Consider the following 14,340-nt stretch of genomic DNA (forward strand, 5'->3'; position numbering starts at 1 on the left):
TTATGTAGTAATTGTATCACTTAATCGAATATTTTTGTTGTGTATGTGTATGTGCTGAGGGCACCAGGCACAAGCAGCACTCTGGGTGGGGAAAGGCTGCAGAGATAAGCCTATAAATACAGACCCACCTGGGGGAAGCAGCAGTGTCTCAGAAGAGGTCATTCAGTGGGATGAAATAATCCCAGGTGTAACTATTAAACCCAGCAACTAAAGACTTGGCATCAGATCCTCCACCAGGCATGCCTTTGTGTTCCTGAAAAGCTGAGACCCATGGAAACATTGATCATCAGAAAAGAATAGTCCTGAGTCCAGGGGGGAGAGGTGTCACAGCCGTGGGTGAGAACACCCTTCACACATACAAACAAGAATGGGAAACGCCAGGGGTACAAGACAAAGCCTCAAGTGCATGACACTAATCAGCTTAATGGTGCTCAAGAAGTACCCAGAGAAGGCAAGTGGCTGGGGAAGGAAATAATTACTTTTGTGCTCTCCCTCTAGATCTAACCTGCCACCCTCCACTGATGGGATCACTGACACCCTCAGTCTGGTGGGGGACACTCCAGGGCACTCACCCACCCCATCCCCTTGCTTCCATGCAGGAGGCATGCTTCCATGTCTGTATTTCCAAGGATATCCAGCACCTTCCTGGCTTTGCCAGCTTTGTGCCCTCAGTGGCAGCTTCCTCTAGGGCTTTGCTCCTCAGTCCCCAGGAAACTCTGCCCAGAAATGCCTCAACAGCATGTGCCTGTGCTCACACATCCCAGCAGTGAGGACACTGACTGCTACCACAGCCAAGTAATTCCTGGGCATTTGCACTGCCCAGAAACTCAGGAGTGTGTCTCCCAGGTTGTGCACAAGAGGGACGTGCCAAGTGCCACTGGCAAGCTTCTGAAATATAAAGCTGGAAGGCTCCTCTGTCCTAACACCACAAAACAGGGACTGCTGGTGCATTTAACCACTCTGTAAGAGACACCTGGTGTTTATCCCCTCTGCATCTGTCTCGGTAAAGGGGGATGTTGGCACCAGCATTACCTCCAGGGGCTTGCAGCAGTTTCCCTGCTCAGCCTCCTCCCCTCCCCCTGATCCTGCAGGGCAAACAACAGAGGGGCCTGCCCCTAGCACGGGGCTCAGTCTGGGAACAGGAAAGAAAGCACAGGGACAGCAAACCACAGCACAAGGGGACACAAAGCCACAGTCAGAGCAGAGAGGAAGGGGTCAGAACAGAAGCACAGATCTGCAAACAGACAGAGATTGTTGGCCAGCACAGATGACAAATTCCCTTCTGTCTGTCCATAAACCACGACCGTGCAGTGGTGGTCTGACACATCCAAAGTGACTGCAGCCCTGGCATGTGTGGTGCCTCTCCAGGAGTCAAATTCAGCAGCACACAGCCCTCAAGTGCCAGCTCACTTCAGGAACCTGGGTCACAAGCATCAGGAGTTTCCTTCAGGTTTGAGGAACCTCAAAGCTGCCCCCTGCCTCCTTCCCTTAGAGGAAGGTCCAGGGACAGGCTGGATGTTACTTCTGTATGTATGGAAAGTCCCATGGGGCAGGGGATGCTAGAGCAGACCTCTCCATCCTGTTTTCCTCCTTGTAGCCCTCAGAGGATGTTCTTCAATGGGAAGTCCCCCTTCAGCCAGGGAAGGGAGCACATCTTCCCTTGTGCAGTTTACATATGATCTGGATTCATGTCTCACACCCAGATAGAGAATCCCTGATGTGACAGCTCAGGAAAATCAAATGAAGTGTCAACCCTCTTTCATTTTCCAGCAAAATAACCCCCATATGGGAGCAAACACAGTTTCCCCAGACATCTGCCACACGTTGCAGAAAAACGCATTACAGACATGCCACTAAGTGTGAAATAGATCTTTAAAAGTTAAAAAGCTATTGGATATTTAAAGGATGTGTGACATATCACAATATGCTGTAAATGCATTTTAAAGAAATAACAGCACCTCAAAGATACTGTGGAAGGATGCAATTAATTCTGTGCTTTGAAAAAGAAATCCTGGGTTATGGTTTTCTGGAGGAGGAATGTTTTTTTTTAAGTACCTACTTTAATAGTTAATTATGGCATTGTAGGGGAAACTTGAGGCTTCAGAGATAGCTGACCTATATGGTGGAAGGCTGCATGCAGCTACACTGATAACACTAATTTTAATTAATCCTACCACAAACTCCTCTTCCTTCCAACACCCTGTCTCATTTGCTTAGAGCTTCATTTGATTGGCAGCTTGAGCTGAGACTTACATAGCAGGTATGACTGCTGTGAGGAAAACCTAAGTTGAATGTCAATGACTGCAAATAAAAAAGTTATTTTGTCTGTTCTTAAGTGTCCCAGATGCTTTTTTGACTCACACTTGCCGCTGGATGCTCCAAACACTGGGCACCAGGGTAATAATAACCTCTAATAACCCATCCAAATGGAGATAAATTAGCAGCTCCCATAGCAAAAAAAAAAAAAAAATTAAAAATTGTGCTTCGAATGTGCTCAGGAGAGACTGATGTGACTCAATCCAATAAATTAAGACAGAATTAAGGAGGAATGTGGAATCTCAGTTTCTCCCTCTCCACACCACCTTCAAAACACAACCTTTCATTGCAGGTTCACGTGTTCGGGTTTGTTTTTTTCCAAGAAGGAGAAGAAGGAGAAGAAGGAAAAACATTACTCAGCACCCAGCAAGGAAGAAAACATATAATATGGGGAGTTTGTCTGCACAGGGAAAGATAACAGGGTCAACCTACAAGAAAAAGGAAAACTGGGAAACTGTAGCATGGAATGAAAAAAATGCTACAAGAAAAAATGAGAAGACTGCTGTCTCCAAAGGACTTTCCTGTATAAAACAAGTGGGATAAGATCTAGAGCCTCCTCCACTCACTAAAATCCCACCTCCAGATAGGAGTCCAGATGGGAAGATAAGAGCAGTTGCCAGCACAAGGCTGCTAAAGAGTGGGTCAACAAGTACAGAGAAGAGAGGAGCAAACTCCCAAGCTGGGAAGGATCCTCCTCCATCAAGAAAATTAATCAGAAAGGAGCCATAGGGAAAGAAAAAAGCAAGGAAAAATTGCCTTGAGGGGAAAAAAATCCTTCATTAAGAAATATCACAGTTGGCCAGTGGCACTGAACATCAGGCAGTACCAAAGGCAATATATTATTACTGCTGCACTTCTATAAGCCTGTCTTTTCTAATACAACTCGCTCATGACAAACATTTTTAAGGTCTTGCCTGAATCTCACACGCGGACAAAACAGAGCCTCCCAAAATCACCTACAAACCCAAGAGACTCAAAGGAAAAATTACATCACCAGTTGATAAATATGTGAACAAAAATAATTACATTGAAACTGCAATACATCAAAAAACCTACTTTTCTCAAATATGTTTTTGCTTGATTTTTGTTAACAATTCTTGTTAACATCTGCTAGCTGGCTGGTAAATGATCTGTAGAACATTTTGTAGAAAATAAGGACATGGTATTCTTAGGGGAACGCTAGAGTGAGGCATTCTTGGCTGCAAAGCAAGATGCAGGATACAGGTAAAGACAGGGAGATTTCCTTTTGGGGTGTGTGAATGATGGGGCAAGGCAGATTTGCCAAGTACTGATGTTTCAGTATGCTTCCAAATAATAAGCAGGGCTTGAAAGATGAGCAGATATTTTGGATCTTTGATGTGAGAAACTATCAACCTCTGCATGGAAGAAAATATGTCTCCACCCTCAAATATTGAGCTGTTACATCTTTCATGCCATGAAAGAGAACAGCTGCTGTTTGTTGCAAACTGCCTGTTCCAATAGGGAGGTTAATATTTTACCATGTGTTTTCTTTCCTTCTTTCCCTTCTTGCCTGTTGAGGCAAATCTCAGAGCTAGCATTTGGATTCAGCAAGCACTGGATTCAGCAGCTTTCTCCTGGATGAATTTGTACTGATGCTAGCCTTTTTAATCCAAGACTCTCTGAGAAGAGAAATCCCCCAAGAGGTACATTTGGTTCACTCTGCCTCTCACAGCATCCAGTTCCTACAAGCAGTCTTAAAGCCCTTGTAGCATTTCAGCAATTTTTTTGCTACCCTGGGGAAGTAGTGACAAACAATACCAAGTTATTCAAGTCAGGATGAAACAGCCCTCACAAAGGTCCAGGGGTCAGGAACAAGGCTGAGACAGCACTGTTGGTTCAACTTTTGCAAGCAAATCCTTGAGCACCTTGCCCAGTTTCCAAGCTGGGGCACAGGGCCAGGAGATGGCAGCCACACAGCTCCCAGCCAGCACGCTGAGCTCACATCTGTCTGTGCCAGCCCACAAGAGCCAGACCTGGTTAGCAGGGATCAGCAGAGCACCAGCTACATCCCAGAGAAGGCCAGGGCCAGCTGATCCAGCAGCAAGTGTCACCCAGGGTGGCTCAGGAGGTGGTCACCTCCAGCAGCCTGTCCCTGCCCCCAGGTGGATGCTCCCCTTGGACTCTGCAGCTCAGAAATGAGCCCAGCACTCCTGCACACTGACAGCTCAGGATGGGGGTGGCAGAGGTGCCACCAGCATGTCAGAGAGCACGGGAAGAGAGCAGCTGACCTGGGCTTGGAATGCTCTAAAGGGGGAGGGAAGCAGCCCGTGAGTACAAGGAAGAAGCAATCCCACCCGGCCATGTAGAAATCCCTTCCAGAGACAGCAGAAATCTCTTATTTTCACAGGTAAACTCACACCTCTGCAGAGCCCTAGCCTTTTTCCTCATTCTAAATAAGCCAATGAGTGATGTCCTCTGTTTAAATCCTTCCTCCAGGTCTCCCCTTTAAGCCCTGACCTTTCCCCCCAGGAAGCTGGGTGTCCAAGAGAGGCACCTACCAGAAGGAGCCAATTCAAGGGCAGGAACAGTCAGCGCAGACAGGCTGCACGCAGCAAAACCCAGGAATGACAGCAAGGGAAATAATAAAAGAGGGGGAAAATGACAAACTGCCACAGACAGAGAGGAAAAGGGATAGACAGGGTGGCTAGTCACAGGGGAGTCTGCTAGAGGAGTTGCAGGGACTCGGAAACATCAAATCGCACTGAAGGAGGGGGAGCAATGGCTTCTTTTATAGACTGAAGCACAGTAGGTGATGACAAGAGGAGACCGGGGGAGAGAAAACTAAAGGGAGAAAGGATAAGCAAAGAGTGAGATGCATCATTAGCCAGGACAGATTTATCTTTCCTCTTGGATGAACTGCAGTACGTAAGTGTAAATGCACCATTGTCTCAGGGGGACAGATGGTCCCCACATCGCAGCTCGGCGCATCCCCCATCCTGCCTGAGGGAGCTGCTCCGGCTGCACTGCTGCAGCGGGCATGGAGAAAGCTGGAGAAGGGAAAGGCAGGGAGGCCAAGATAAACTTTCCATCTCCATCCCCACCTTGCAGTCAGGATGGGCAGGTGAGAGCTGCTCCAGCCCCAGCACTGCTCACCAGCTCCATCCCTCAGAGCAGGCAAGCCATCCAAAGAGCTGTGCAGGCTCCCCAGCCAAGGACTGCAGTGCCATCACAGCACCTTCTGCCTCCACCAGCCCTTGATGGCAGCCAGGGATCCAGCACTCCTGCTGATGGTCTCAGGTCTATCAGCTGCCTTCAACCCCATTGATTTCAAGGTTTGCTCAGATGCCTGCCAAGGTCAGCAGCAACTTGCATCACCTGTTCCCAACCTAGATAACCTCCACCTAACATTCCCCATCAGTATCTTACATCTTCATCATCAGACTTCATCTCTCATTTTACAAGTCCAGCTGCACTCTGACCTGCCTTCCTTGCCCATCTCAGCCTCATTCCCTGGCTGCTGGTCACAGCTCTGCTGTTTTCTTGACATGGGATAAAAAGCCCTCCCCCTGAGCTAGTCTCTCCCCTCCTCCAAAGCTTTTCCTGAGATGATTCCTTCTCATTTGCACAGCTGAGCCCAGAGAACCCCTCCAAGGAGGAGAGAGAGGTGGGGCAGCAGCCCCTCCCTGGTAGAGGAGCACAGGCAGCAGGAGATGGCACAGCACAAACTCACAGCCCAAGGATCAGCAGTGACAAAGAGCAGGGCAAGCGCAATCCACCCCCAGATCTGTTCCCCTGAACAGGCAGCCCCAGCCGATGGCCCTTCCCACCACTCTCAGCCCTCATCCCATTGCCCCACCAGCCAGAGGCTGCAAAACCCCATTTAAGAGAAGCCTTTTCCAACAGGACCTCCCTCAGCAGGCAGGGAAGCACAGGAGAGGCAGTGGCACAGGGATACACCAGGCACTCCAGGAAGGGGCTGACCAAGGACCAGTGGGCAGCACAACCACAGGACAAAAGTGGGTGCAAGCTTGAGCCTGGTCCATCCTACAGCAGACTCGAGCCTTCCTGCACCAAAAGTGCCTATCCAGAGACAGTGTTTCTCCAGGAACACGAAGACCTTTCCAGCTTAGAGGCTGGCGGCTTGGCAGACTCTTTGCTCCTGCTCTCTCCATAGGTCTGTAATGGGCCAAGTGTTTCACAGCCTCATCTCAGCCATGCTGGCACCAGCTGCAGGCCATTGCTGCAGAGGAGCTGCAGCTCTGCTGACTGTGCCTCACCTGAAGCAGCTCCTGTCAAGTACTATGCTCACAACCCACAGCTGCAAACCCCTTCCCATGGTCTAGGGTGGGAAGAGTGTCAAGTCCTCAAATAAGCAGTTGGTCAATTTGTTAGTGGTTAATTCTATTAATTCACATTGTTATAACAAGACATGCAATTAGAGGTCTGGTCAGAGTATTTTATAGGTCTTGAACTCAAAAGCAGCATTTTTATTGCCCTTTCTATTCCTACAAGAGCCCCTTTGGCACTCTAACACACCCTGCTCCAGTGTTCACGAAGGCTGAAAAAGGCAAACTGACCATTTTTCAAAGAATAAATGGTTCTCCTCTCCAAGGCAAAATATATTCCAGTGAATAAGCACAATATGCTCCAGAAAGGTTTTTCAGCATTTGTTTCAGTTCAGTAATGCACTCCTCAGAGGGATGGGATGTCCCTCAGCACAGGCCCTTCTACCATCCCTGCATCCCAGCTGAGCACACCATCCCTCTCTTCTGGCCTAGCAATTCCAGATAGCCCCAGACTGCCACAAATACACAGTGCTGTGTGACAAAACCAGACCAACCTCCCCAGCCTCACCCGAACAGCAATGGCTGGTGCATACAGATTTGCTCTTACCAGGTGTAACAGAATAACACTGATTTATACCAGTCAATTTTATGGCTTGCATCTTCTCTCCCCTGCTTCCCTGCACTTTCCACGTTCATTGGCCACAAACCCAGGTGACACATTAAGGCACCTCATCAAAAGCTGTTGCAGTAAGAGTCCTAGCCCTGCTTTCCTAAAGCATCAGGGCATGGAGGCCTACAAGGTCTTTTATTGGATTTGAAACATATTAGGGAAACAGGGCACTACAAACACACAGCAGAAATACCCCTCTCCTAAACCACAGGCTCCTCTGTGCTTTGCAGTTACAGCCCTTCCTCCAACAGTAGGAATCTATCCTTCAATTACAGCAAAAATGCTGAGATCTTTGAAAAAAGACAGTAAGGATGTGCCACGAATTTTCAGCTTTATTTCCAGCTGTGTTAGACCCTAGGAACATTAAATCTTCAGTCAGAGCCCTGGTTTTGTATGTGCTGCTGTCCTGCTTCATTTCCAAACCACGGTCTTTGAGTTCTCACTATGAAAAAAAGCCTCCAGGGATTAAGCTAAAGGGATGGGAGGCAGGGATTTATCCTGTTTCAACATTTGTGCTTAGATACCCAGGGCCATCTTGCAAGCCAGCCAAATTTAGACCTCATCCCTTTACATCTGCCCACTTGCCTGAAATCGCATACATCTCACATACACACAACCCAGGCAATTTCTTACAGATCTCAAGCATGCAAATCCCCTTCGAACATATCCATCCCTTGTGTGCTACTAATGACAATGCACGAGTTTAAATTCCATTTACACCACATCTGACTGTGCAAATGGTTCCTCTAAACTTCCCATAAATTTGCACATCAAATGACCCGCACTAATGGCACTCCCTTGTCACTAGTTTTGTGGAGACAACTTCCTTCCCAACCACTTGTGAAGGCCCTGAGCTCTATCATGCTTCCCCTGCCACCTGCCTACCAACCACAATCAGCTACCCTAAGAAAAAGCTGGAATTCAGAGAATTACTTTTCCCCAATCCAGGGTCGAGGTGGATGGGGTTCTTCTTCTCCCACAAAATGAAGATTACCCAATATTTCATTATGGAAACATTAAAATGTTCAGATTGTGCACTTTCCAAAACTAAACCTGCTCCCTGTCTTTCTCCTTGCCTTCTTCTAGAGCATCTGGGAAACCAAACATCATAGCAGTCCTAAATGCAAATGCTACAGCCTGCTCTCCAGCAACTACTTCTCTGTCACATATGTACAGAGACCTTGGGTGGTTTTCAGGCAGGTAGAGTCAGATGGGGCAAAGCCTATCAGCTTTCCAAGGGGAGAGTGAACAGGGAAATTAAGGGTCAGCTCACAAGGGTAGGACATGTCTGCTTTAAGGCACCTTGCTAACACAAAAGGGGAGGAGAGCCCTTGATGATAGATTGACCCACTGCATTCAGTGCCTCCAAATATGAATCAAGATAACAGACAACTGACTTATTAGAAGTCACCCTCATTTGCTAATAGCAAGCTCCATTCCAGCAGAGAGGCTGGCAGAGTGGCAGAAAACCCAGCAGAACCTAAAGCAGAACCCTCAAAGCTTGAAAAGCATCTGGGACATGCCCAAGGGAACACCAGTGCCCCCAGCACTGCACACCCCCTGGGCAGCTCTGGCCATCTCAGTTTCCCATGCACCAGGAGCAACTGCAAAGCTGACTTAGAGTGCAGACAACCTCTTACAGAAAAAGAAAAACATCGTGCCCTTGGTGGGGCTTGGGTGTACAGGTACAGCTCCTGGGCTGGAAGGAGGGCACAGCAGCAACATCGGCCTGGTTACATAGAATGATACAAAGCTGTCAAAAGTCCTCAAGTAAATTCCAGACTCTTCATGTGTCTTCTGAGAGAGGCTTTTTAAGAGAGACAGAAGAGCTGCCCTTAAAATGGAGACACGTGAGCAAAATATAAATTTTACTGTTTTTCAAATATGCACCTAAAAGCTGGTACTGATGACCCCAGGAGCAGAAAGCCATGATCCCCAGGTTCTCAAGAATGATCAATGCTGCTTAAAATTCATAAGCCACTCAATTTTTGATGTATTATTACACTTTCTTGTCACATTTCCAAGCTTCTCTCTACTTACTAGAGATGCAGAAAACCATGATTTTTATTTATATATACAAACACATGTGAAAAAAGTAAAATTTTAATGATTACAGGAACTCAGGCCTTAAGACAGTCATCAACTAGCACAAGATTTGCAATAAATTTGCAGATTATGCTTGTTTATTATGTAACTAAAGCCAGTCATTAAGAACAGTGTGTCCAGGCTTTGACAGTGTACAAACTTAAGGCAGAAACAAGGACGGCATACTACAGAACCTGCACATATAACTTCACTGGACATAAACTGATTGCCCAAACTGGTATTTGACATGGGCACATTTTACATATATAACACATTCACCCAAAGCTAAATGAGCAACAGGGTCATTGTCCCCTTCCCCACACAGCAGCCAAGAAGCAGAGATTCTGGCAGCCCACAGCTCCCATGCACTGGGGCACCTCCTGCCTCTGCTACCAATAAAGGTACCAATCCACTCACACATTTTTTCTTCTCCAAAATTTCATGTTGCACCTGGCTCTCTGGGGGCAGTGCCAGCATGAAACACCACTATTGCCATCACCAGCCATCCTATACTGCACTGACTCATACCTAAATTATCCCTCTGGGGAATAAATGGGGGAAAATAAATGGGGAAACAATGCAGAGGTTTCCTCTGATTCCAACCAAAATGCTCAAGGCCAGTCCTGTTTCCTTGTGCACGAGCACACAGTCCAAGCTGACAATGCCACCAGTGAAAGCTGCAGGAGAGGTGTCTCCAGAAGCAAGGTGGGGTTTTTGGCAGCAGGTAGAAGGGCAATGCCCCTGTTTGGTGGATTTGAAAGCTAATGAGCTACAAGGCAGCTCCTCAGTACACACAGCCATACCACAGCTGTAAGAAGTCACCCTGCTCAATACTCTGTAAAACACAGCTCCCAGTAATAAAAATTAAGTGTGCACATAAGCTTTTGCTCATCTGGGACCTGACCTGCTGCTCCTACACCACTGAAATCAGCTGGAAATGCAACACTTCACTGCTTGAGAGCAAAACAGAAGCCCAAAGGGCCAACAGCTTCACCAAGGGGTTGGTACATTAACAGCAAGGAAATGACAGAGTAGTGAACTGCAGAGCCTCTCATGAGAATCCATTGGGAAGGTGCCATGTAACACACCCGTTATTAAGCCCCAAACATTTTATAAATTCATAAGATAAATGCTATGCAGTTGGTTTAAAAACATGGTTTTTACACTTCCAATCCTATCCTATTCCCCATCCAAGCTTGACTTCAAATGCTACATGACAGAGTTTAGGTTTTATAAAGGAAAAAAAAAAAATCTTCCAGCCATTCTCATAACCATATCTCAAATAAGGACTACATGAACATTGTAGCTGCAACAGCTCCACGATCTACAACTCCAAGTGGTGCAGCCTTCTGTTACCAAAGCACAAATTAACCTGAACAAACCAGCTGGCTGGCTGCTCATGTGCTGCATCACAGCAACTCCTTTCTAATCTAACAGGTGCATGTTGAGTTGCATTGCACACCCAGCTGATACAGCACTTACCTGTCTCTCATAAAGTATATTAGGAATAAATAAAAATATCAACCTGCTTCCCAATAAACTCAGGTTATTCCTACATGCACTTGAGCTGTATGTAAAGCCATCCCAAAAACATGCAAATCACCAAACTTGAAAGCATCAGGCCCCCTTTCACCACACAATACGGCAGCAAAAACACATCAAATACTCCCTTTGGGGGCAAACACGTGGACTTTCATAGGCATCATAGTCCTCTTCTTAAAAGGGACTTGGGATCTACAACTTTTGCAATGACAGCATCACACATCTCTACACTAACATGCTTCCAGAAGCAATTTTAAAGCAAAGAAATAAGTGGTTCTTTCTCCTATTACTGCACTGCAGCAAAGCAATATGGCAGCTGTTTAATAGCACATAACAAAATTGCAGGACTGCTCACAAAAGGAAAAATAATCTCCAGGAGAGGGGGATTTAAGTAGTTAGAATGCAATTACCTAAATTGAAATTTGGTGGTTAATGACCTCGTGCTTAAAAAAATTGTTACATAGTTCTTAACTATCAGAGTTTCCTTTTTAAATCTCATTGACAGTACTTCCATTACAGCGATCGCGAAGCTCTAATCCAGGAAAAAATTCCACAAGAAGATTAATAGGCATTTAATTAATGCCCCATCTTTTTGCTGAATCTTCACAAAAGGCCAGGTGTTGACCTATGACAGTGGCTCATCCTGGCCCTGCTTAGCTTAAGCACATTGGAGACCCAATAGCTCAGTATAACAAGGATGAAAAGCAGGCAAGCATATCAATTCCTAGAAGATACGATTTGATTTTCACAGAAGTTTCTCTTATGAAGGGTCTGATTCCCAGCCAGGCATCTGCCACCAGGCCATGTAAATGTATCCTGTCTGTGGTGCTGTTAAAAAGAAGTGTGATGCCAAGAGCATATGATTACATGTAAAAAGCCTTCAGGGTGCAGAAGCGACCCCTCATTTGAGGAAAAAAAGGTAATAGTTTATTTCATGGGCCTTTTAAAAAGAGAAGCACGAGGGGTTGAAAGGAAATCAGAGGAGGGGCTGAATCCTCACCTCTCAGTCTGCACTAGGCATGTAATCTCCCAACAGGTGAGCTGAAACCTCAGGTTTGACACAACCCTTCCAAAAGGGAACCAGCAGCCCCACTACTGCCCTTCACTCCCTGTAGGGTCATCAGCAGGTGATTGGGTGGGGCTCTTTCCTTCTTTGTCTAGTTTCTAATATGAAAAAGTCATCTTCTAAATCAAAGAACACATTTGTCTGCAGATTAGGACAAAAGTAACACTTAAAAACTAAAACAGCCCAATTTCTTGAATAATAGTTGCCACAACTTAAAGCAAACTCCTTGCAATATACCAGATTGGAGGGATTACTTTGAGTGAATTTTTAGCCAGCAATACAGACAGGCTCTTGTCTTCTTCCACCACAACCTCCTTCCCTCATCCAAAAGCAAGCCTTCATCCCAAACTCATGCTGTTGCTCTTCTTTCACTTCCCAACTCCAGCCTTTTATCATGACACAAATGTCTTGTGCTTTACTCTGAGTCCTGCTCTGAGTTCTGCTCTACCACATGCTGGGACAAGGTTCCTAGGACATAATAACTAGCAGAGGCACACTGTGATAGAAAAGCAATGCATAATGCAATACAAAGTTTTAAAATTTTATAGAGCAGCCAGTGGAAAAGAAAGCAAAATATCTAAATCTCCAATGTGTTCTCAGCCATAACCTGTATTTGAGACTGCAACCTCTCTTCAGTGGCTTTTGAACTTTAAGACAAGAGCTCAGAGCTCAAACACAAACCTTTACCTACACTTGAAATTAAAACAAATCTCATCCATTTAAGGTCAGCTGTTACTGCTGACACTACTTCAAGTCCTCACCCGGGGTTAGGCTCTTAAAGCTGAAAATACTCTTGGAAACATTTTGCTAGGCTCCACTGTATGCCCAGACATTCAGATTTAATCTGAATGTTCATCAAAACCAGAGCAGGCATCCTCATAGCTAATACCCACCTAACTAGGAACTAAGAAACTTCCCAGTAGAAAGTGCTGCCAGTTGAGATTTCCAGCTAGAAAAACATTCACGTAAAATCCCAGACCAACCTCTCTGATGACTCACCTTCTTCTCCTTTTCCTCCACACCATCCATGATCCCACAGTTCAAGGAACAGCTCCTCCCTACCTGGCTTCCGTACCCCTGGAGCCACAGAGCCCAGCTGGCAGGCTCCTGGTGCTGAGCTGTGCAGGTGGATCTCGTTGGCACTGCGGGGCCCTCCTGCCATCCAGGCACTGAGCACGAGTGACAACACCTGTGTGTGACTGCTGACCGTGAGAGGAGGCCATGCCTGTATCCCAGAGATCCCTGCCAGGCTGTGTGGAGCACACACTCTCCTGTTCATTGCTGGCCAGACCTCCCAGCAAGGCACTGGCAGGACAGTGACTGTGTGGAAAGGCAAGGAACCTGGGTTTCCCTGCAGTCAGGGTGCAGAAGGAGTGGTGGTTCCCTCACTAAGGCAAGGTGAGCTCTCAGTAAAGCCTGTATTTTCAGACACCTCCACTGCTCATGGCAGTCTGAAAAGCTCCTGGGCTGGCAAATCCTACTCTCTCCCAGGCAAAAAGGGAGCTGGGAAGGGGAAGAACAGATTTTCTAATGTACTTCTCTTCACACCTCCACTCTCCCTACTGCCAGTCCCTGTACCTGGGGCTATCAGCAGCTCTTTCTGAAATCCCTTCTTTCATAATCAATGTCTTTTAATCACACACTAAAACAGCAAAGGTTCTGTTTAAACACAAGCAATGAACAAAGAAGGTTGTTAAATATGTAATAAAAATCATTCCTTACCTGCAAGGCACCCCAGGAGGGCAGGATGAGGGGAGGACGGGGCAGGAGGGAGCCGGAGGCAGGGAGGGAGAAGGGGCAGCTCAGAAAGGATATGGGTTGCACACCATCTTGATGCACCAGCTCCGTGGGCTCGTGGTCTGCTTCAAGCAGAAGAAGACAACTGGGGCCAAGTCTGGGTAGGGGACGTCAGGATCCGGCGGGGAGGTGACCTCTTCATCCTCCCCCAGCTCCAGGGGGGACGGCGGCTGCTCCGGTGGGGTTTGCTGCTCCGAGATGCCCAGATCCACAGGCTCCAGGGGGCAGCTGGCAGAAGTGTGGGGGGGCTGTGGGCCTGCAGGCCAGGTGGAGGGAGGCTGGGGGACGTACTCTGCCATGCCAGCCGCAAGAGAGAACCCCTGGAGGGGAAGCCAGAAGGAGAAATTAAATCCCACAAGGAATCAGCAGCAAAAGCACAGCACATCTGGGCTCTCCTAGCACATCCAGAGCAGGGGAGAGCTGCAGGACCGATGGCTCTGGCAAGTGATAAACCACTTGGTGCTGAAGCAGTTTTAAGCTCCTTTCTGCCAGTCACCTTTCCACCAAGACTCCTCTGGCTGCTCCTCTCCATTGCCATTTAAACCATCCCCGGGGCCCCTGGGACACCCTGTCAGAGGGCTACACCCTCTCAGACATCTCAGCTCTTCTGGAGGCAG

At 47.1% G+C, this 14,340-nt stretch overlaps 1 protein-coding gene across 1 annotated transcript in view; it reads right to left on the reverse strand.

Moving 5' to 3' along the window:
* Window positions 1-14,022, reverse strand: part of CACNA1I (calcium voltage-gated channel subunit alpha1 I) — a gene marked incomplete at both ends in the record, with an annotated part of 147,342 nt that extends 133,320 nt beyond the window's left edge. The window contains 1 exon segment of the mRNA XM_084205449.1: window positions 13,742-14,022. Coding sequence (XP_084061575.1) covers window positions 13,742-14,022 — 281 coding nt within the window.
* Between the last annotated feature and the right edge of the window lie 318 nt (window positions 14,023-14,340).

The sequence above is a fragment of the Fringilla coelebs genome (genome assembly GCF_963513975.1).
Source record: "Fringilla coelebs genome assembly, chromosome: 5".
Taxonomy (NCBI): domain Eukaryota; kingdom Metazoa; phylum Chordata; class Aves; order Passeriformes; family Fringillidae; genus Fringilla; species Fringilla coelebs.